Source organism: Telmatherina bonti (assembly GCF_933228915.1).
Source record: "Telmatherina bonti genome assembly, chromosome: 8".
Taxonomy (NCBI): domain Eukaryota; kingdom Metazoa; phylum Chordata; class Actinopteri; order Atheriniformes; family Telmatherinidae; genus Telmatherina; species Telmatherina bonti.
This window is the reverse complement of record NC_136626.1, coordinates 11,541,267-11,562,260: the sequence shown is the minus strand read 5'-3', so window position 1 is coordinate 11,562,260 and position 20,994 is coordinate 11,541,267. Positions and strand designations below refer to the sequence as shown.

The following is a 20,994-nucleotide window of genomic DNA, read 5'->3' as shown; positions in this document are numbered from 1 at the left end:
TAATACTCAATATTCTTTACTTTATTTAAATAGATGTTTAATGTGATAAAGGTTTTGCTGATATATGTATATATATATATATATATATATATATATATATATATATATATATATATATATATATATATATATATATATATATATATATATACATATATACATATATATACATATAAATATATATTTACATTTATATATATATATATATATATATATATATATATATATATATATATAGATATATAGATATATATCTATATCTATATCTATATATATATACATATATACATATATATATATATATATATATATATATATATATATATTTACATTTATATATATATATATCAGTAAAACCTTTATCACATTAAACATCTATTTAAATAAAGTAAAGAATATTGAGTATTAAGATTATGGGTGTAAATTTTCATCTCAGGAAGTATGGCCCACATTTGATATGGTTGGTTTTGCTGTATTTATCAAAGAAATAACTATTTCATATATCAGTTTTAGCTGTTGTAAAAATTTCTAAAAACTGTTTTTATATTCATATTTAAGTTTTCAGATTGACAAAAATATTACAGAGGCTTTCAAAGTCACTTCATATAATACCACTTAAATTAATTGTTTTGATCACTTTGTTGGACAGTTATTCCTTACTTTCCCAGACAAAGTTTGACGGTTTAATCTTTATCATTATAATCACTTTCAAACATTTATTTTAAGCGATTTCCGCTCTAATACTATATATATATATATATATATATATATATATATATATATATATATATATATATATATATATATATATATATATACGTGTGTGTGTGCGTGCGTGTGTGTGTGTAATGGTATATAAAACTGTGAAGCAATTTTTTTCATTATATTTTTCAGAGGCAGGTCTACAACATTTAAAGGGGTACTAACTAGAACAAGGCTGTCACATATAAATAAGACATTAACAACAAAAATCTAGCTCAAAGAAATTAACCAATAATTAATTAATGATTACTAATAAATAGATTATCTAATGTAAAAAGAAACTATAGCTAGTTTTGGAAATGCACATGAAATTATTATTTGTTTATCAAAGACAACAAAGCATTATTCTTATTATTGCACAGATTTTTATTTATTTATTTATTTATTTTTACAAAGTTATGGCCAAAAATAGTGCTGATGAAGAACATAAAATACATTATCGCATTGAGCTATCTGAGGTTTACCAAGGAAAAGGTAAGTTTACTTTGTAAAGATTGTGCTTTTATTTTGGCAGCACAGACAGGAAGTAGTTGTGTTTTCTACGCCAGCTTGTTTTCTTCCTGTCGGTCTGTTGTCATCCGGAGCTTCACCATCCTCCTACAACACTGAATCTGAAGCAGAACACAATGGGGCTGTAATGTCATCTGCGCCTGAGATCAGAGCATCTTCCGAAGAGCACTGAGCCTGTTTATGGATCTTATGATGATGAAAAAGAAGAAATTTAAATTCAGGGTTGATTTTGAGCTGGATGAATTGTCGTCGGTCCCCTTCGTCAACGGTGTCCTCTTTTGTAAAATCCGGCTGCTGGATGGCGGCTTCTCCGAGGAGTCTTCTCGGTAAGGATGTTTAGCTTCAGAGCTTCCAGAAGACATGACATGTAGTCATCTGTTTAAACTAACTTCATAGTTTTCACTTGTTTAAAAATGTGAATTTACAAGTAGCGGAAGAGGCGCGACACAACCGACGTTAAAAGCAAGCTAATGTAGTCCATTCTAATAATAGTGTTGTTGTTATTATTATTATTATTATGTTAACCTTCTTTTCCCCAAAGCAAGCATATTATGATATATTTCTTTATGCATTTCATAAATGAGTTAAACTAAATCTAGTTATGATAATGAGTTCATATTCGCATTGAAGGCGTTTTATTTAGTGAGGCTAGCTTCTTGCTTCTTAACAACCACAAAATACTCCTTTCTCTTTATGATGCTTTGTTAGTAACTGGATTTATTTTGGATTTATGCATTACCAAAGTAGCTGGGAGGTGTTTGTGTTGCAGAGTCAACTGGTCATCGACTTGCAGTAAGAAACATTGCACAATTTAAACCCAATCTCAGTATTATACAGTAGCATAATTGTCTAAATATCAGTGTGGATACTTTTTTAAAAGTAGGGTAGAAAACATGGGCAACCCTACTAGGACTCTTCTACCAACTGATTTATATTACAATTATTACATTAAATTATTTGACCTGTTTTGTGTATTAATCCTTAGATTTGTACCTGTAACATCATAATACTCATCTGCTTCACGGTTTTATGAGCTCGTCATTTGTTGATGAAATGTCACCATAACACACTGGCCGCCCAAAAAACTTGCCACATCCCATTAAAAAAAGATCCCACACTAATATTTTGTTAGATCGCTTAGCTAGCTTTAATTCCAGCAGCATTTGCTATTGCATTGTTTTATTAAGTTTCTGCAATGTCACGAGTTTTGTTTCCATCTAGTGTTGTATTAATGTTTCACCAAGACCTCATATTAATGATGGGAAAGTGCGACCACTTTGCAAAGCCTTCTTCAGCTCATCCCAAAGTTTCTCAGTGGGGTTTAGGTCTGGATTTTGTGGTGACCAACCTATGTGTGACAGCTTTCCATTGCTGCAGAGCCAAATCTTTATGCTTCCTAGCAAACTAAAGCCTTTTCCCCTGGTTAACCTCTCACTCTAGAGGTTTTCCTTGGATACACAGCTGTTTAGTCCCAAACCCTCAATGTGCCTCCACATTGAGCATGTGCAAAGGCTCTTGTCTCATGATTGAGACAAGAGCTCATGATTCTTTCATTTGTTTTTGCCAAACATTCAATGATCGTCAATCACGATCATTCAAGAAGACAATGGTTCACCACAGTCCTTCCTGTTTTTAATGTATTGGGGAGTTCTTAATTCATTAGTACCAATGATTTGACAGTTCTTAAACATAATTTCTATAACCATGAGATGTGTTTTAAAAATGACCCGCTACTCACTACATTATTTGGGGTAAAATGACTTGAAAGACAATCGCCAATGCAGTAATTATTCAAAAGGAGGCTCATAGTTAAGCGGTGGGGGTGACACTGTTTTTCTTTGGCCAGATATTGCAGTTCAACAATTGTAGTTTTATTTGCCCATTTCTAAATATATTTAATGCAGGAATTGGTACAACTGTGTACATTTATCAAATGTACCAATGGGGAATCTAGCTAAAAGTGGTATTTCTTTTTTCTTTTTTAATTTATATAAGATAGCAAAGCAATTTCAGACAGAAGGCTTTATGTCAAGCAGTGGACTGGAAATTATTATATCTAAAGACTATTAGTTTGCTGTTCAGTTTTCCAGTTCTATATGTACTCTGGTGTTACCCCACATGTCCTGTGTAAGTTGAAAGTTGCTTTGGACAAAAAACATCTGCTAAACTAATGCAGCACTATTCTATGTGTTATCTTGGATGTGGCAGCTTTGACCATTTTGTAATGAGGGGAGCTTCTGACTTCTTATAAAAAAATATATGGAGAATGAATAGTTTTCCATCAGGAAGATTGTAACTGTACAAATTTTACTCTACAAGATGTTGTGCATGTACGTTGTACTTGCTTAATTTGTTAACTAGTTTTTTTCTGAGTCATAATATTAAGACCTGTAGAGAAACGGCGAGTCATCTAAAAGTTTCTCAATTTTTTAAAAAGTTTATGTTCACAAGGACTAGTGTGACTAGTTGGTTAAGAAAACATGGAAATTAAGATGAATTACCATTACAGTTACCATATACCCAGTGTTTTATCCACTTATTTTATATTTGTGATACTTGTTGACTACCAACAATTGCACAAGTTGTGTCATGCTTCAATTTGATGATTACTAGTAGAATTAAACATGTCTTCTTTGTTTTTGTATTTGACTGTGTAATTGTTTGATCACTACAGTGTGTGATTATGTATAAAAACTGAACAAATAGCCATCAAACTGTCTGCTAAATTTGTGAAAACAATGGACTTTAATTTTAAAGCTGCAGAGGTGTCAAAACATAAATATTATGGCATGACCTGCTGCCTTTTTATGAAAAAAAAACATTGTAAATGAATCCAGATGCTGATTTAATTGAACACATTATTATTATAAGAAGTGATGTCATATAAGAGGTACATGATGGGGTCTAATAAGGTCATGGGACACGAAGGAGGTTTCAAGGCACCATGTGAGGGGAAACTCAAGCTGAAATCCAGAGGCAAAATATTGTCCATGTCAACATAATGCAAAAGTGATTGCTAGAAAAGCTAAAAGATGAAATTTCACTTGTTGGCTGTGAGAGGAAATGACCTATAGCCATTATTCAGTGTGACCCTGCGGGATGATTCATGCACATGTTGTTATTTATGATGAGTTGACGCCAGCAAAGTCTCTTTTCTCCTCTGTAGCCGCTTCTAGCTGCCACTTGTAAATTAGACCGGTTTGTAACATTACACTAAAGGAAAAAGTTGTTTTGGAGAGAGGCTGTAAATGGATTTATCCCGATTAAAAAACAAACTGTCCGCTTTACAGAAAGTGGTCCCTGTGAAGGTATAAAACTTCAAAATTAAAAATGCCCAGGTTTGAACATGGATGTTTCCGAAATTGTTGCAAAATGACTATTTTATTATAGCGGGATTGGTTCTTATCTCATCTCATCTCATCTCATCTCATCTCATCTCATCTCATCTCATCTCAAGCCACTTCAGCTAAATTAAATAATAATTGTAAAAGGTTTCTCATCTCCTGTAACCTAGATATTAAAATAGGTCTCTAACTTTATTAATTCTGTTAAGGCTTGCAAGAGTTTTACATTTGTGTTGTTTCTTCTTTCATTTCAAAGGTTTAGTTGATCAGAGCCCAGACACCCCCCTATGTGTTTAGCTTAATCTTATCCTTAGTGTCAAGGAAGTTAGCACCATTGCTAAGTGAGGGAGCATTTCTTTTCCTGTCTTGTTGATTGTCAACCAGTTTCGGATTTAAGCAAAGTTTGTCTTTTATATTTATGCTTTTGAAAATGTTGCGAAGCTCATTTGGACTATTTAAATCCAGGTCTGATCTTTTCAATTTAGTTAGACTTAGAAAAGCCCCTCATCAAATCTATAGTAGAGAAAATAAGAAAAAACCTTACTTACTGCAGTGCATTTAAGTTTGCTTGCACCTCCTTTTTAATGGAGAGCAGTCATAGTTTAACAAGATGTTTGAAGCATGGAGAGAGATGGCCTCTGCTTGTGCTTAAAACCAGTCTTACTCATACTGGTTCATATTATTTTGCAGCACAGAGAAGTGCTGTGAGCTACAGCATCTGAACTCAAGCCAGAATTCCCGAAGCACACAGTGTCCAGCTGACTGGGAGTTCCCTCTCTGACTCTGGGAGTTCACGCAGCAATGTATCAACCTCTAAATGAAATCATCCCTTGTAAAACATTAGTCACACATCTGCTGCTTTATAGTAAAGCAGTGATGTGGTACATGAGCCTGCATTTTCAGTCATCCTTAAAGCTTTCCACAGCCTGTTTTATTTTCATGTCTCACATCGATATTTACTTGTTGCATCATTTTCATTTATATTATTTTTAAACTGAAAACCTTCAGCACTATTTATCATACAGAGTGGTGCAAATTGTATGGTGTGCAGGCTGTATAAACAGATGGGAGATGGTTAGGTGAGTGGGAGAGGAGAGGACGCCAGTAAAAGAGGGGCCATCTGTGATATCGTAATTCTGCCCACGCGCACAATCTTTCTCTTTCACTTCTTTCTCATGTCATCCTTTAACTAAAACCCAACTACAACTCACTTTCAGTCTGACCTCAAGATGCAGAAAGGGGGTGTTTCCGTGTGTTTTTCTTTCCTTTTGCCTTCATTACATATATGATACACAATATATGGCAATTTAACCCATTCATTAATTGTAAGAGTCAATAAGAGAGAACAGAACAGTAATTAATTAACTTATTTATTAAGCAATCAGACAAATCTGAGGATAATCACATAAGCTTGTATTGGCAGCTGGAATCGGTGCCTTAAAGCAGGGAGGAGGTGTTGGAAATGTTAATCTAATTGTCATTCAGATAAGCGGTTTATTTGTTATGTAATTGTCACAATGAAATCCATCAATGAAACTCTAACAGTGAAACAAGTCAGGGCTGAAAACAAGCCTACGATAAGAAAGCAATAATTCTAGTTTTATAACAGCTTTAACAAAAACAAACTGATCTTTTCTTCACAGTTTATATGGTTGAATGAGTAAACTGATTAATATGTCATCATGCTACCCCCAGTACATTTTAATTAGGAGACATCCAAAAAATGTCTAAAATTAATAACTTGCTTTTCAGAATATAATCATCTAAAGCTTTTATATATTAATCAAAAAGGCAGAAATGATCTGATAATGAACACAGCTACCGTCTTTTTGTGTCAGTTTTTTCATGTAATTAACATTACTTTTTCCTTCTACAGAATATGGCTCTTGTCTTTGTATCACACCAAACAATTAATGAGGTTTATGAGTTTCACGTTTTGATTTTGTGCATCATTTTTTACAATGTTGTCTGAAGTTCTGTTTGTGTTCAGTTCTGGCCTTTTGAGACTCCAGCATGCAGACTGTGAACGAAGACAAGTGCTTATAGGTGGTCTGATTCTTGGTCATTTCCTCTCACAGGGAGTCGGTGCATGCTAACTGTGTGCGATGGAAGAAGCGGTTTTCTTTCCCCTGTAAGATGAGTGCAAATGCAGGCACGGGTGTGCTGGACCCCTGTGTGTGTCGTGTGTCTGTGAGAAAGGTACAGTATATTATGACGGAAAACACCTCGCGATGGGTTTCTGTACTAAAATAGCATTTTGTAGACCCAAGTGTTTAGAAATAAATGAATTTATTAAAGAAGCGTGCCTCAGTTTTGGTCATAAAGTAAAAAGTTTAGTGAAGACAGATTCATTATGGGGAAGTCTCAAATGTGTCACTTTTGATTAAATCTATTTTGTCTCCTGTTATTTTCTTTGCAGCCTATTTTTTAACATGATATTTAACTTTTTCTCTGATAATAAAATGCTTTGTAACCCTTCCAACATCATAATTAAATGTTTTCATCTTTTCTTTAGGAGCTCAAGGGTGGAAAGGCATATGCAAAGGTAATTCTTCCCACGTTATCTCATCCAGATACTCCAAAACAACCTAAAAGTTCCCTTGTTCTTCTGTAATCAGCCATCTTGATGGCACTGACTTTATGAGCCTGCAGCGAACAGATGACTTTTAATGCCTGCAGGTTAATGTAATTATATCATCCAGTTTTGCTTAGAGTGACTTAAAGATTTATTAACTCAGCATAAAGTACAGTACTTTTCTACATTCCATACTACTTTACATTTCTGTCCATTTTCAAGTTAACCATCTTGTCAGCAGAAAACAAGCCATGTTAGACATGTTTTCTTCATGTTGTTTGGGATATATTGAAATCCTGCTCATATCTTAGCTTGCTGTCAGTTTGCATCCAGATATCATCACATTGCTGACAGACAAATATCAGACTCTTGAGAAAAAACCTTCATGCTGTGTCATTCTCTGTCCTTCAGCTCGGTTTTGCAGATCTGAATTTAGCAGAGTTTGCCGGCTCAGGGAATACAACCCGCAGATGTCTGCTGGAAGGCTATGATACCAAAAACACTCGGCAGGATAACTCCATTCTCAAGGTAAAGTCAGAGCATCCAGCCAGGATTCTGTCTTCACAAAGCTTTCAATAAAAGATCAAAATACATAAAAGCAACTCTTCCCGACAAATCGATTCTCGTTGAAAATGACAGATATGAAAAGACATCAGTGAGTGGAAAGTGTGAGAGATCTTTTGCTCAGCTTTGAAAAGCAACAACAAACTTTAAGAATCTTTATAAATAAAAGATTTACCTGCTAAAAGGAATGCTTATGTAGCCTCAAATAAAGACATATTACTATAGAGTTTATCAGTCCTGATTTTGAATATTTGAGCATTATCTTATTGCTTTTATACATCAAAATGTTTACTGAACTGTTAAAAATGTTTTTGCTCTTTCTTATAAGTGTGCATAACACCAGACTTGCAAAATGATACAATATTCTGTTCCTTCATATTTCTATCTTCTTGTCTCTTACAGTGTTTTTGAAAGAAATTACTAGACTGATAAAATTATTAGCATTTTGCAACCTGAGTGTCAGAAAATGAACTTTTTACAACAAGCCCACTGACTGGTTTGAGTCATCAACTTGTTCCTTTACTTTTTTGGACAGCCAGTTAAATCTGATGCAAAACGGTGTGCTTTAAAAAAACATTCAGTACATTCAATTTCTACACTTCAGACCCACAAATTGATCAGCTGTTCTCTTGTTTTAGTGACATTGCACTGACATCAATCTGCTTTGTAAATAATACAGTCACATTGTGTTAAGAACACAATGTGATTGTGTTATAAGAACCATGTCTGACTTGGCACAGATTAAGATGACGTCATTCACAAGCCATTTCCAGTCTGAGGTGGCAATCAATTAATCCAGGACTAACCGGAGTCTTCCCAGACATAATATCCTGGATATTTCCAGAGATAAACATAATTCCTCAATAAGAGCTATTTCCATTCTCTTTTTGAAGATGCACTTTACTTACTTTGTGCATGTATGTAAGTCAGTAACTGAAGTATTGATACTCCTTTGGTCTACAACTACTTCCACACTAAAACAGCTACATAGCTTATGTTGCCATCCTGTGGTGACACTATAAAGCTTTTCATAAAGATTGCTTCACTAGCTAATGGTTATTGTTAAATATTTTATTTCCTATTCTATTTCTTTTCTATTTCTATAACAGGTTATCATCAGTACACAGCTCATGTCAGGGGATCCCTGTTTTAAAACGTAAGTTTAAGGAACATTTTTCTACTTGTCTTTAATAATAAACCTGGTTCATTCGTCAGGGTTCAAAATAAATATGAATTTTTGATTAATTTGAAATTGTACAAGTACTGTAGGTTTTACTAGAAAAGTTCACTAACTGCTATATATCAATAAGTAAATAAACCACAGTGTTCTCGTGGAAGGAGCTGCATTATGAACATCATTGTGTTGATTTGTACTAACAAAAATTCTAATTTTCCCCTAAAATCAGTATTATGTATTAAATTTAAAGCTGTTGGTGAGGTTCTACTTCATTTGTTGGTGTTTTTATTCAAGATGTCCCCATTGTGTCAGATTTTGGAAGGTGAGGTTATTTTTAGCTGTTCAGATTTTCATGCTAAAAGCAGAGTCTAATGTAATCTTTCAGTCGATACTTATGACTGATAGACTCGTGTTATAGAAACACGCTTTGTCAGTAAGCAAATCTGTGTAAAGACAAAGAAGTGCTTCTTTGCTAAAGAGTATAATTTGACCTAAAAATACTGAGTATACTGTATGTGAATCTGTAAAGCTGTTTATTTTCATATATTATATACATGTGGGAAATCTCAGGTAATTTTTTTAGCCTTGGCTAAATTCTGTTTTAATATTTCATTGTTAACGACCTTACTAAATTACTGATCTGATTATATTTTCTAATCTATCATTAGCATTGTCCCTCCTTTGAAACTATTGAAATGATTGTCAAACTGACATATAACAGAGAAAATAAAGCCATGTCTACACCCTCTGCCATCAGGCCTCCCTCCACAGCCACTGTGATTGGCATCCAGGGTGATGGAGACAGCCTGCTGGAGGAGAGGAGGGGAGGGGACTCACAGAAAGGCTGCTCTGGTGAGATCAATCACACCACATTACACTCATAGCTTTCCTTCAACATCTCTGTAGCTTCCTCAAACATCTGACACATCATGCTTCAGTCGTTCTACAGCAGACAAATCTATCTCTGGGTTTAGGTTTTCATTGCACTGCTGTCTATGTTCTAACTTGTAAGTCTTTTGCAAATGTAAAATACTTGACAAAGTGTCTTCATTGGCTTATGAAAAGGATGGCAATCAGTCATGTAAATAGATGCAACTTAACACAGATGAGTCTTCATTTTACACATTATGAGCTTTTAAGAGGAATCTGTAACATCATATTGTTTAACAAGCTTGTAATTCATATAATCAATTGATTTTTTTTTTTTTTTACTATAATCAGGTTTAAAGTGTTTTATCGCAGTTGTTGAGATCTGTAAACAAACCGTCTGACAATTCAGGTTAATCTGTTGCATATTCCATTTAGAAAGATCGAAATATATTAGTTGGTAAATCAATATCAGCGTAGGGATTCATTTGTTGCACTTGTACTTTAAGTGAATGTTCCTTATCTCTCTCACTGCCTTTTCCAGCAGTCTCTTTCTCCAAGTCCTCTTTTCTGTTCTTTATCTCATCTCTCTTGTTCAGTGTGGGTTTTCATGTGTAAACACATTGCAATATTGAATTCTTGTTCTTCCTGGAAGCTTTGGAGAGTAGAAAAGCTCTTCCATGTAATATTTAAAACTAGCTCTCTTTTAGATCAACTACAATCTGTTCTGACCTGTGGGCTCTCATATGGTTAAAAATAGGACTGTGCAAGTCTGTCTGGGGGGTTGTGTGTCAAGTGTGTTAGTATGATGATGGTTTTTCCTGTTGTTACCATCACTTCCTTGCATCTGCAGGTGCATTTTTGTTTTATGCACTAGACAATTCACAGGAAATGCTTGATCTTGTTATTTTTGGATGGATTTAGATAATTTGTTCCCTATTAAGATGTTTATTCTGTTAATATATCTAGAAACAGACCCTCTCCAAAAAGATGGGTCTCAGATTTATTTATTTTAACTACCAGACCACCCTTTTAACACTGATTTGTCAATTATAACTCATGAGAGAGGAGATATATGTGCAGACATGCTCTTTGGCTGTGATAGTTGAACACAAGTCAAATAATACTTTATTCCACTAATATTAAAACATTAAATTATCATTAATATTTTTTCCACTGGTCTGTCTTTGGGTTAATATCTTTGCTCAATAGTTTTTCTGTTGCCTCCCTGGATTTTTTTCCACTGAAGACTTGATTTACTTTAATTAAAAAGGCTTAAATTTAAAGGACTATTCCTTATTTTATTTCCTCTTATCTGATTCTGTCCTTGTGATTGAATTGTATCAGGGGTTCCCCAGTGATTCTCAGCTTTTCTCCTCCATATGTTGTATTTTTGCTTCAGTAGACTTGACAGTCTTATTTACCAACAGCAATCATCTGCTCATTAACGTAAAACTGCTGTATTGTGGGAGTGCGTGTGTGAGGTTACATGTAGTCACTTAATTTGGAATAATTTAGAAGAAGAAAAAATGTTTTAAAAAGGAATAATTTTGGAGACAACAGTCAGTTGTGCATCTAGTAACCCAGGTTGGATGAAATATGCCCTAATGTTTACGTAGATACTTGCATGGCACAGATTTTGGTTTATCACATTAAAAAAATGGATTTGTGTTTTTTAAAAGAAATCCCTTCACATAGTACAGTTACTGGAAGTTTTATACATGAGAGTGGCCTAACAACAGTGTCTTCACATGTTATTAATATTTTAGTAACAGAAACTTGGTGCAGAGTAAGATGTTACTAAAATGTAACTGTTCATTAATGACTTTGCCTGTAACACTGTATAACTGTTTCTCATTCGGCAGCTTACGAGTTTTTTTTTCCAAATAGAAACTGTTTTGATCATGTTACCACATTTTTTTTTAAAAACTCTCATGCTTTTGTCCACTCCATCTATCTACTGTCTTCTCTAATCCAGTAGAGTGTCGAGAAGGAAAGTGCCCCGTTGTATCGGATGAGCTTGGGGGCTGCGGCCACTCTCGAACATCCAGCTACGCCAGCCAGCAGTCCAAACTTTCAGGTAGATATACCCTACATTTCCAAGATTTCAAATGTTGTCCAGGTCTAGACAGCCAGTATAAGTAAATAGCCAAATTTATGCTGAATTTAAAGCATTATACAGTTGAAACAAATTATGTCCAGTTCCAGCTCCATGAGGATCTTATTTTGCCTTCCTAAGCTAAATACTTAGAGGAAAAATCTGGACTGAGAAGGAAGGAGTGATAATTATTTTCTAGCAACACCACCAGTGCAGTTCAACCAGGGGCTCAAGTTTCCATCACAGGCAGATCGGATGACAGTAATAAAAGATTAGAGGAAATGGAGAGATGCACTGAGATCATATCTAATGGCCCTCTCATGTAGAATTTAAACACACATTTCCTGCCACATGCAACTCTTTATAAGATTAACTCAAACCTCACATTAGTTTGTGGGAACTTTGTTCCTCCATGACATCACTGAACTGATGCCCCGAGATGTCTTCTGCTTGGACAGGCTTCCTGCAGACGTGAATGGCGCACAAGTTTATGGCTTTCTGTGGAGGTTCTAAATCATTTATCACATAAGCTTCATATCTGCAGGGTTGGGCAATGCATGTTTTAACAGAAATAAAACTTCATAATATAGCAATTTACTTAAAACAAATTTGTATGGTATGTATTTTATTAAAGTTATATTTCGTTGCTTGAATGATGGAAAAATGGCACAGTATTTGTCAAGACATTCAGGAAACAGTGACAAAATTGCAGCAATATTTAAATGTCAAAACATAATGTCAAACCATAATGAGTACTGGTTCAAGATTGACTTTCAAGAGGAAATGTATGGTATATTTAACTTGAAAATGTTAATACACCCCTAAAATAAGATAAAAAAATTAAGCTCTTCCACTATATATTTACATTAACACGAGGCATCTCTCTCAGGCTACAGCACAGGTCACTCCCGCTCATCCAGTATGTCAGAGTTCAGCCACCGGAGAAATCACTCAGTGGGCAGCGCATCAACAGGCATCGGAAGCATCCCGGAGCCCAGCGAGGACCGAGAGTCCAGAACATGTCCAGCCTTGCCTGAACACCCAGTCTCCACAGCCACCGCTAGCAACCTACCAGGCACGCCAGTCCGTAGTGCTTCATCCATTGAACGACTCAACAGGTAAGTCTTGAGTGGTCTAGAGTTGGCCCTGATCATCTCACTTTCTTTTTTTGTAAATCTGTAAGGCAAAATTGTGAAATTAGTATTATATTTTGGAAGCAGATGAATATATGCTGTATGTCAGCATGTTTTTGGTTTCATAATGAGGAGTCACTCGGGACTGGAAAGTTTTTTTAAAAGTTTTTTTTTGTTTTGACAGTTATAAAAACATTAAACTACAATGGAAACATAGGGTTTGAATGGGTATTTTAAAATACTATTGTAGGTTAAAGTGCACTTAATATATGGTCACTGGCTTAGACACTGTTGTCATACATTTTGTCATACAGCTATTGTTTTACATTAGTTAGCAGTTTTACCATACTGATTATTACAAGGATTTTAAAAAAGTAGTTTTATATTTTAATTGGTGATTTTGTGTGTGCTGATAGCTGGATTTTTTTCCCTACCTTGGTAGAAAAAAACTATAATTTCCTCTGTTTACTATGCTATGCTAAGCTTCACATCTTTATGTTTAAACAAATGTGGAACAGGTTATATATTGCTGTGCTTTGCCAATTTTAATTTGTGTTAATGATGAAAATAATCATTTAAAAAGCCCAACATATCTAGTGGAGACGCATTTTTCAAACCATTTCTCCGCTTTTACCAAATAAATGCCAATGGCAACTGGTTTGAATTTATTTAAGTTATTTTTCCAGTTGGTTCATTTGGCTGAATGTTCTCAGTAGCTGATCAAACCCCTCCTTGCAAAAAAAAAAAAAAAAAAAAAAAAAAAAAAAAAGACAATGCAAAAAGAAAGCAGTATTTTCATATTTGCGCTACAGTAAAAATGACTAGTTTCCTGTCCACAGACACCCAGTAAAACAGGACTCCATAGAGTCTCAGTTGAAGAGAATGGATGACACGAGGGTTGATGCTGACGATGTCGTGGAAAAGATTCTACAGAGTCAAGATTTTACACCCAGCCTACTTGACTCCAGTGCTGAAGGTGAGAAACAAACTTTGCATTTGGTGGCTCACCCACATGATGGTGGACCCTGACATGAACAAGCAGGAACTGTTACCAGCAATTTACCTATTTTCTTTCTTTTTATTTGGATCCCCATTAGCTGCAGTTTTCTTCCTGGGGTCCGACAGATAGAAAGCAGAACATTTCACAGTATAAGCAAGTAAAAAATAAAAGTAAATGTATCATTGAAAAAGAAAATGAAAGATAATTTCATTACACGTTCAACAATAAATCAGGGACAATGTATATTCATATATTCTATTACATAACATTGATAAATATTTATATATATATATATATATATATATATATGTTATGCTAGCAAAAGACCCATTTTACAGAGATATTTATATCATTTGTATTTATTTTATAAATATAACTGATGTTATATGTATCTATACAAGAGATATTTGTTAATTAAAAATGTCAAATTTTTTATAATAACATCAATTTCCAAGTGTTTGGTTCCAGTTTTGGTTCCAGTTCCATGCCAACAAAGCTCTGTGGATCACTGTTTTTTAAAAAAAAATAATTAATATTTCTCAGCGGCAGTGAAAAAAGACCTCTGACAGCATGTCTCGTGCTGAAACTGAGTTTCAGAACTGAAACATAATTCTTTGTATTGAACATGTGGGGTTTTTGATGTGGATATATTTCTAACAACTATCAGTAATGAATAAAGTATTTTGTCTTTTACCATTAACCAGTTTAGATCTTTATACAGTTTTAAATATATTTGTTCTAATGTCACAACCAAGGACAACACAAGCTGCTCTGTGTAGCACTCTTTGAATGGGTAAAGTGAGAAAATGTGTGACAGCAGTTCCAAACACGACTGCCATCCCCCACATAATAAGCCGCCGGAGCAGCTGCAGCCCCAGCAAGCACTAGCCTCCCACTTTATGTTGAGCAGTGATGTGAGGTGTCAAAAGGCAGCTAATTGAGCAAAAACTTTGTGTTGATACACTGACTACATGCCGAAGTGTCCTGGGGCAAGACACTGAACCCCGAGCTGCCCCCGATGTGCCTGTTGGGGTATGACAAGTAGTGTAAAGTGCTTTGAGTGGTCAGCATGACTGGAAAACTGCTATATAAGTACAAATCCATTTACCAATTCAATTCAACTTTATTTATATAGCGTCAAATCACGGCAATGCCATCTCAAGACGCTTTACAGACAGAGGGGAAAACATAATGAAGGCCAATTCATAATAGCCTATATAAGGAAACCAACAGATTGAGTTGAGTCCAACTCAATTTCCCATCCTGAGCAAGCACACTGGCAACAGTGGGAAGGAAAAAACTCCCTTTTAACAGGAAGGAAACCTCCGGCAGAACCCGGCTCAGGACAGGCAGCCATCTGCCTCTGCTGTGTGGGGGGAAGAGGACAGAAAGACAACAGACAACAGGAACTGCTACTCCCGGCCAGGGAGACCTGCTGAGACAGGAGACATACATACATGTCTGCTTCCCTAACACTAACTGGGAGCTTATTCCATAAGAGAGGGGCCTGATAACCAAAGGCTCTGCCTCCTGCTCGGCTCTTTGAGACTCTTGGAACCACAAGTAAGCCTGCAGTCTGCGAACAAAGTACTCTGCTTGGTATATAAGGAACAATGAGGTCTTTGATATATAGTGGTGCCTGGTTGTGGAGGGCTTTATATGTAAGGAGAAGGATTTTAAATTCTATTCTAGATTCAACAGGCAGCCAATGAAGAGAGGCTAAAACTGGAGAAATATGATCTCTCATGCTGGTTCTGGTCAGGACTCTGGCTGCAGAATTCTGGATCAGCTGAAGGCTTTTCAGGGCATATTTAGGACAGCCCAGTAATAGAGAGTTACAGTAATCTAGTCTGGAAGTAACAAAAGCGTGAACCAGTTTTTCTGCATCACTCTGAGACAGAATGTCCCTAATTTTGGCTATATTACGTAAATGAAAGAAGGCTGTTTTAGTAACCTGCTTAATATGTGGACCAAAGGACAGGTCAGGGTCAAATATTACTCCAAGGTTTCTCACTGTAGCACTGGAAGCTAAAGTAATGCCATCCAGGTTCATTACAAAACCGGAAAATTTAGCTCTGAGTTTTTCAGATCCAACGAGAATTACTTCAGTCTTATCTGAGTTTAAGAGGAGAAAATTTCTAGACATCCAAGTCTTTATGTCTATGAGACAATTTTGTAGCCTATTGGGCTGATTTGTTTCATCTGGTTTAAAGGATAAGTATATTTGAGTATCATCTGCATAACAATGAAAGTTTATTCCATGCTGTCTAATAATTTTGCCTAAAGGGAGCATATATAGCGTGAAGAGTATTGGTCCAAGTACAGAACCTTGAGGAACTCCATGACTTACTGTAGTTTGGGAGGAGGACTTGTCATTTACATGAACGAACTGAAGTCTATCAGATAAATATGATTTAAACCAGCTTAACGCTGTACCTGTAATTCCAATCACCTGTTCTAGTCTTTGAAACAGAATGTTATGATCGACTGTATCAAATGCAGTACTAAGATCAAGCAAGATAAGTACGGACACAAGTCCTTTGTCTGAGGCCATAAGAAGGTCATTAGTAACTTTCACCAATGCTGTCTCAGTGCTATGATGAGCTCTAAATCCTGACTGAAACTCCTCGCATAAATTATTTCTGCTCAGGTGGGCATGTAGCTGAGCGGAAACTATTTTCTCCAGAATTTTGGACATAAACGGGAGGTTAGATATAGGTCTATGATTTGCTATCACCTCTGGATCCAGAGATTGCTTTTTAAGTAAAGGCTTGATTACAGCAGTTTTAAATGATTGTGGTACATATCCTGTCACTAAAGACATATTGATAAGACTTAGTAGTGATGTATTAATTAAAGGGAAAATGTCCTTAAAGAGGCTCGTTGGGAGAGGGTCTAAGATACAGGTGGATGGTTTAGATGAAGCTATTATTTTAGTTAATTCAGAGGGTTGGACGGGACCGAAACTATTTAGACAAGTCAGATCCTGGTTCTAACGATGCTTCGGAGACCACAACAGGCTCAACATTATAGGTAGAAGGAAGAGTATTGTGAATTTGATCTCTAATAGTGTCAATTTTATTCCTGAAAAAATACATGAAATCATCACAGCTAAGTGAGAAAGGAATACATGGCTCCACAGCGCTCCGGCTCCTAGTAAGCCTAGCTACAGTGCTGAAAAGAAACCGAGGGTTGTTTTTGTTTTCCTCTATCAATGATGAATAATAAGCTGTTCTTGCCGTACGTAAGGCTTTTTTGTATACGATTAAACTTTCTTTCCAGGTTAAGTGAGACTCCTCTAGTCCTGATGAACGCCATCTGTTTTCCAAACGCCTTGATTCCTGTTTTAGAGCTCGAAGCTGGGAATTAAACCAGGGAGCCTTCATAATCTTACCTAATTTCTTCTTCTTTAGGGGAGCAACATTATCCAAGGTTGTACGCATTGAAGCTGTTATAGTATCAGCATGTTGATCAATCTGAGCAGGAGTAAGGCTTAAAGGGGGACTCTCAGTCATGCTAACACATGGTAGATGTGAAAAAATTGATTCAATTGATTGTTTAAATTTTGTAATATTATTGTCTGATAAACATCTACTATAGTAGAATTTATTTTTGGTCAGTGAGTAATCAAATAAAGTGAATTCAAAGGTTAACAAGAAGTGATCGGACAAGACAGGGTTTTGAGGAAATACTTTGAGCTTATCAGTCTCAATACCATGTTAGAACAAGATCAAGAGTATGGCCATGAGAGTGAGTGGCTCCATTGACATTTTGTGAAAACCCAATTGAGTTTAGAATAGAGCTAAAGGAAATGTTAAACTATCATTTTCATCGTCAACATGAATATTATAATCACCTAGTACAATGACCTTATCAGTAGTCAGCACTAACTCAGACAAGAGATCAGAGAATTCGGTCAGAAACTCGGAGTAAGGTCCAGGTGGGCGATACACTAATGCTAAAAGGAGCGGTTTCTCTGAATTCCATTTTGGATGAGATAAATTTAATGTCAGGAATTCAAAGGATTTATAGTTAGTTTTGTGCTTAGGATTAATTAAAAATTCTGACTTAAAAATAGCTGCAACACCTCCTCCTCTGCCTGTAGTTCTAGGAATGTGAAAGTTTAAATAGTTAGCTGGTGTAGCTTCATTAATACTAACATAATCCTCTTGCTGTAACCAGGTTTTCGTAAGACAGAATAAATCAATGTGGTGATCACCTATCAAGTCATTGACTAATAAAGACTTATTTGGGAGGGATCTAATATTCAGTAGGCCACACTTTGTCTTATTTTCAGATTTTATTAGATCCATTGTTTTTATTTTTATGAGGTTTTCACAATTAACCCCAGAAGTGTTTTTGTGTTGTTTAATTCTTACCGCTGGGAAGTTGTATAAGGTCCCAAGGACCAAAAACACACAACCAACCCCATGCACTTTATATCAAATGCCCCAAAATATCCTCACAAAAATTTCTAATCTCAGGCAGGATGGGGTTAGTGTGTAAGCATCGCTCACCTTGTAGATATTTGCAATCTCTCTCTCTCTCTCTCTCTCTCCAAGGTGTTTTTCTGTTTTCTATTTGGTTCTCTTTATGTTCCTCTTCTATTCTCTCCAGTCCAATCCAGCAGTACAAACTCTGCAATTCACACAATTATGCAAAACGAATAGAAAAATAAAATAAGCGTCCAGAATATCAAGGGGAGTATTTTATCTGTAATGCTCCCCTTGGCAAATTAAAGTTGCTCAGCAGAATCCAGATAACCATTCTGCTTGCTTAAGTGCTGGACAAGACAGAAAAAGATATTTGCAGCCTGATGTGTTCTGCTGCTTCGGGATTTGTAAAAGTGTTCTGCTAGATTGTCTCGACTCTTTTACAAATGTTTCCTGAAATATAAATTTGTTTCCTCAAATAGGAATTTTTTTTAAATCTACGATGTATATTTGTTTCCTAAAAAAGTAAAAATGTTTCTTGAAATATAAATTTAGTTTTAAAATTGAAATTTGTTTTTTACATTGCTTTTCAAAATTTTATTTTGTTTTGAAATGTGTTTTTTGACATTTTAATTTGTTTTGCACTTCCCAGCCACTGGTTTGCTCTAAAAAAAAAAAAAAAGAAAAGAGAAAATAAAAGAGCGACAGCTCTCCACAAAGTGAACAGCTAGTCCAGACAATGTCCAAATTAAGTTTATACTATTCTGTTATGCAGTGAGTCATTGTTGTACTTTGAGGGCATTGTGTTTCTTTTCAAGGTCTCATTCAGCTCAAAACTAAGAAAAGAAAGCTGCTGTCAATGCATGATTATTTTTAGATTGCCTAGCAACTGGCTGCTCTTCATGACAAGAATTATACAGGAGGCTGTGGGTGCTTTATGTTCTCTCTAAATTTTACCACAACTTTGTCTGTTTCAGAGGAGGGTCTGCGTCTCTTTGTTGGGCCTGGAGGAAGCACAGCTCTTGGTAGCCACCACCTTCCCACCAGGTGAACATCCAGACACTTCTCACGTAGATACATTTATGATAGCTGTGGGGTGATCTTCAAAATCAACATCAAATTCATGATTTCTCTCCATCCTTTTGTTTCTGAAATTATGTAGGATTTATTAAAAAAAAACTTTCAAACCCAACTTATGATTTTTTTAAATGCATTGATTCCTTCTTTAAAACAATAAACAACAAATAGAAAAACTAGTCAAAACAAACTATCTTAAACAAAGAAATCTTCCCTTCTGGGACTGCCCTGATATTGTAAATAATGTATTTTTTAGCTAGTAGCCTCTACATATTTTTGTTTCTGCACAACAGAGGAAAAAACAGTTAACCCTTATTCTTTACTGTGGTATAATCTTCATAATAACAGAAATAACTAAATGAATTAAATTTACAAAAAGTCTGAAGATCCACAGACTGGTATTTTCTCTACAAAAACGTTTCTTTATTAACAAGAGTTTAGACTATCCAGTTTAGTAGACTTAGTAGTGAAACAAAGAAGAGGAAAAATCTTCTCTAATTCTATTCTCACAGCTTGCCGTTGCATCATAATGTAGTATGTCTAATCTTTCACTTAATCTCCCTTCTGTGTTTCCAGTCAGCTTGGAAACAATTGATGCACAATGACTTCAAACTAAAGCTAATGTTGTTAGCTTAATGACACTCCACATAATACCGTGGGAGCTTGTATGTCTTGTCTTCGAACATCTTGAACTCAATCCCAGGAACTTTTTTTTGAAGAGTCTATGGGAAAAAAAAAAAGAAAAAAGGGATGTTACATTTATTTGAGACCAAAAACAACCATTTAAGCTATGTAGTTCCAGAAAAACCTCTGTGTTTGCTGGATGTTTGTCAATGTACAGGCACTTTGGGCAGTTTATTTATTTTATGAAGAGGAATAGATCATTACTTTCCTTATTAAATTATTCTTAATCTGAATGCCAAATAAGCAAGTTTGGCAACATCGGTAAGATTTTTCAGGCCTAGAAAGCAATGACAGTGCTTTTTAGCTGGATGGTCAAATCTTTAAATGAATCATCAAAACACATGTTAAGTTTCTGTAGTGGAATCCAATAGAAAATATATGCAAGTTTCCAAGTTATAGTCTGTGATAGTGTGACTTCTCATGTGATCGTTATTTTGATCTTTTTGTGTCCTTCAGGGTTGGTGCTGGAGCATACGAGCAGGTGGTGATGAAGCGTTAAGTTCTGCAGCATCTTATTGTGACATATCTTGTTTTATGTCTTCATCCTACAGCATACACAGTACAATACCTAAACATGCTGAACTGTAAACATTGAAATTGTGCCCTCTTGTGCCCATATCTTATACATGTAACACTGTAGCTGCTCAGGTATATTTACGAGCGATAAGTGGACAGCTCATCTTGGTCTAAGTGCTGCAGATCAAGATCAAATCCTGAACATGCATTAATTGTGGCTTTCTGACACAAAACTGTTTTATTTGGGTGTAGAA

General features: G+C 35.4%; 1 protein-coding gene across 2 annotated transcripts; it reads left to right on the top strand.

The window, feature by feature from the left end:
• Nucleotides 1-1,452: 1,452 nt before the first annotated feature.
• On the top strand, nt 1,453-20,723 carry fam102bb (family with sequence similarity 102 member Bb; the record flags this gene model as incomplete). Of its 2 annotated transcripts, none has more annotated exons than XM_079244498.1 (11): nt 1,453-1,598; nt 6,695-6,815; nt 7,132-7,161; nt 7,603-7,719; nt 8,865-8,911; nt 9,690-9,784; nt 11,781-11,879; nt 12,787-13,015; nt 13,870-14,006; nt 19,441-19,510; nt 20,681-20,723. In XM_079244498.1, the coding sequence occupies 11 exons, from the start codon at nt 1,453-1,455 to the stop codon at nt 20,721-20,723; spliced, it is 1,134 nt and encodes a 377-aa protein (XP_079100624.1). The 2 variants fall into 2 exon arrangements, with proteins under 2 accessions (XP_079100624.1, XP_079100623.1); XM_079244497.1 differs by having other exon boundaries at nt 11,778-11,879.
• Between the last annotated feature and the right edge of the window lie 271 nt (nt 20,724-20,994).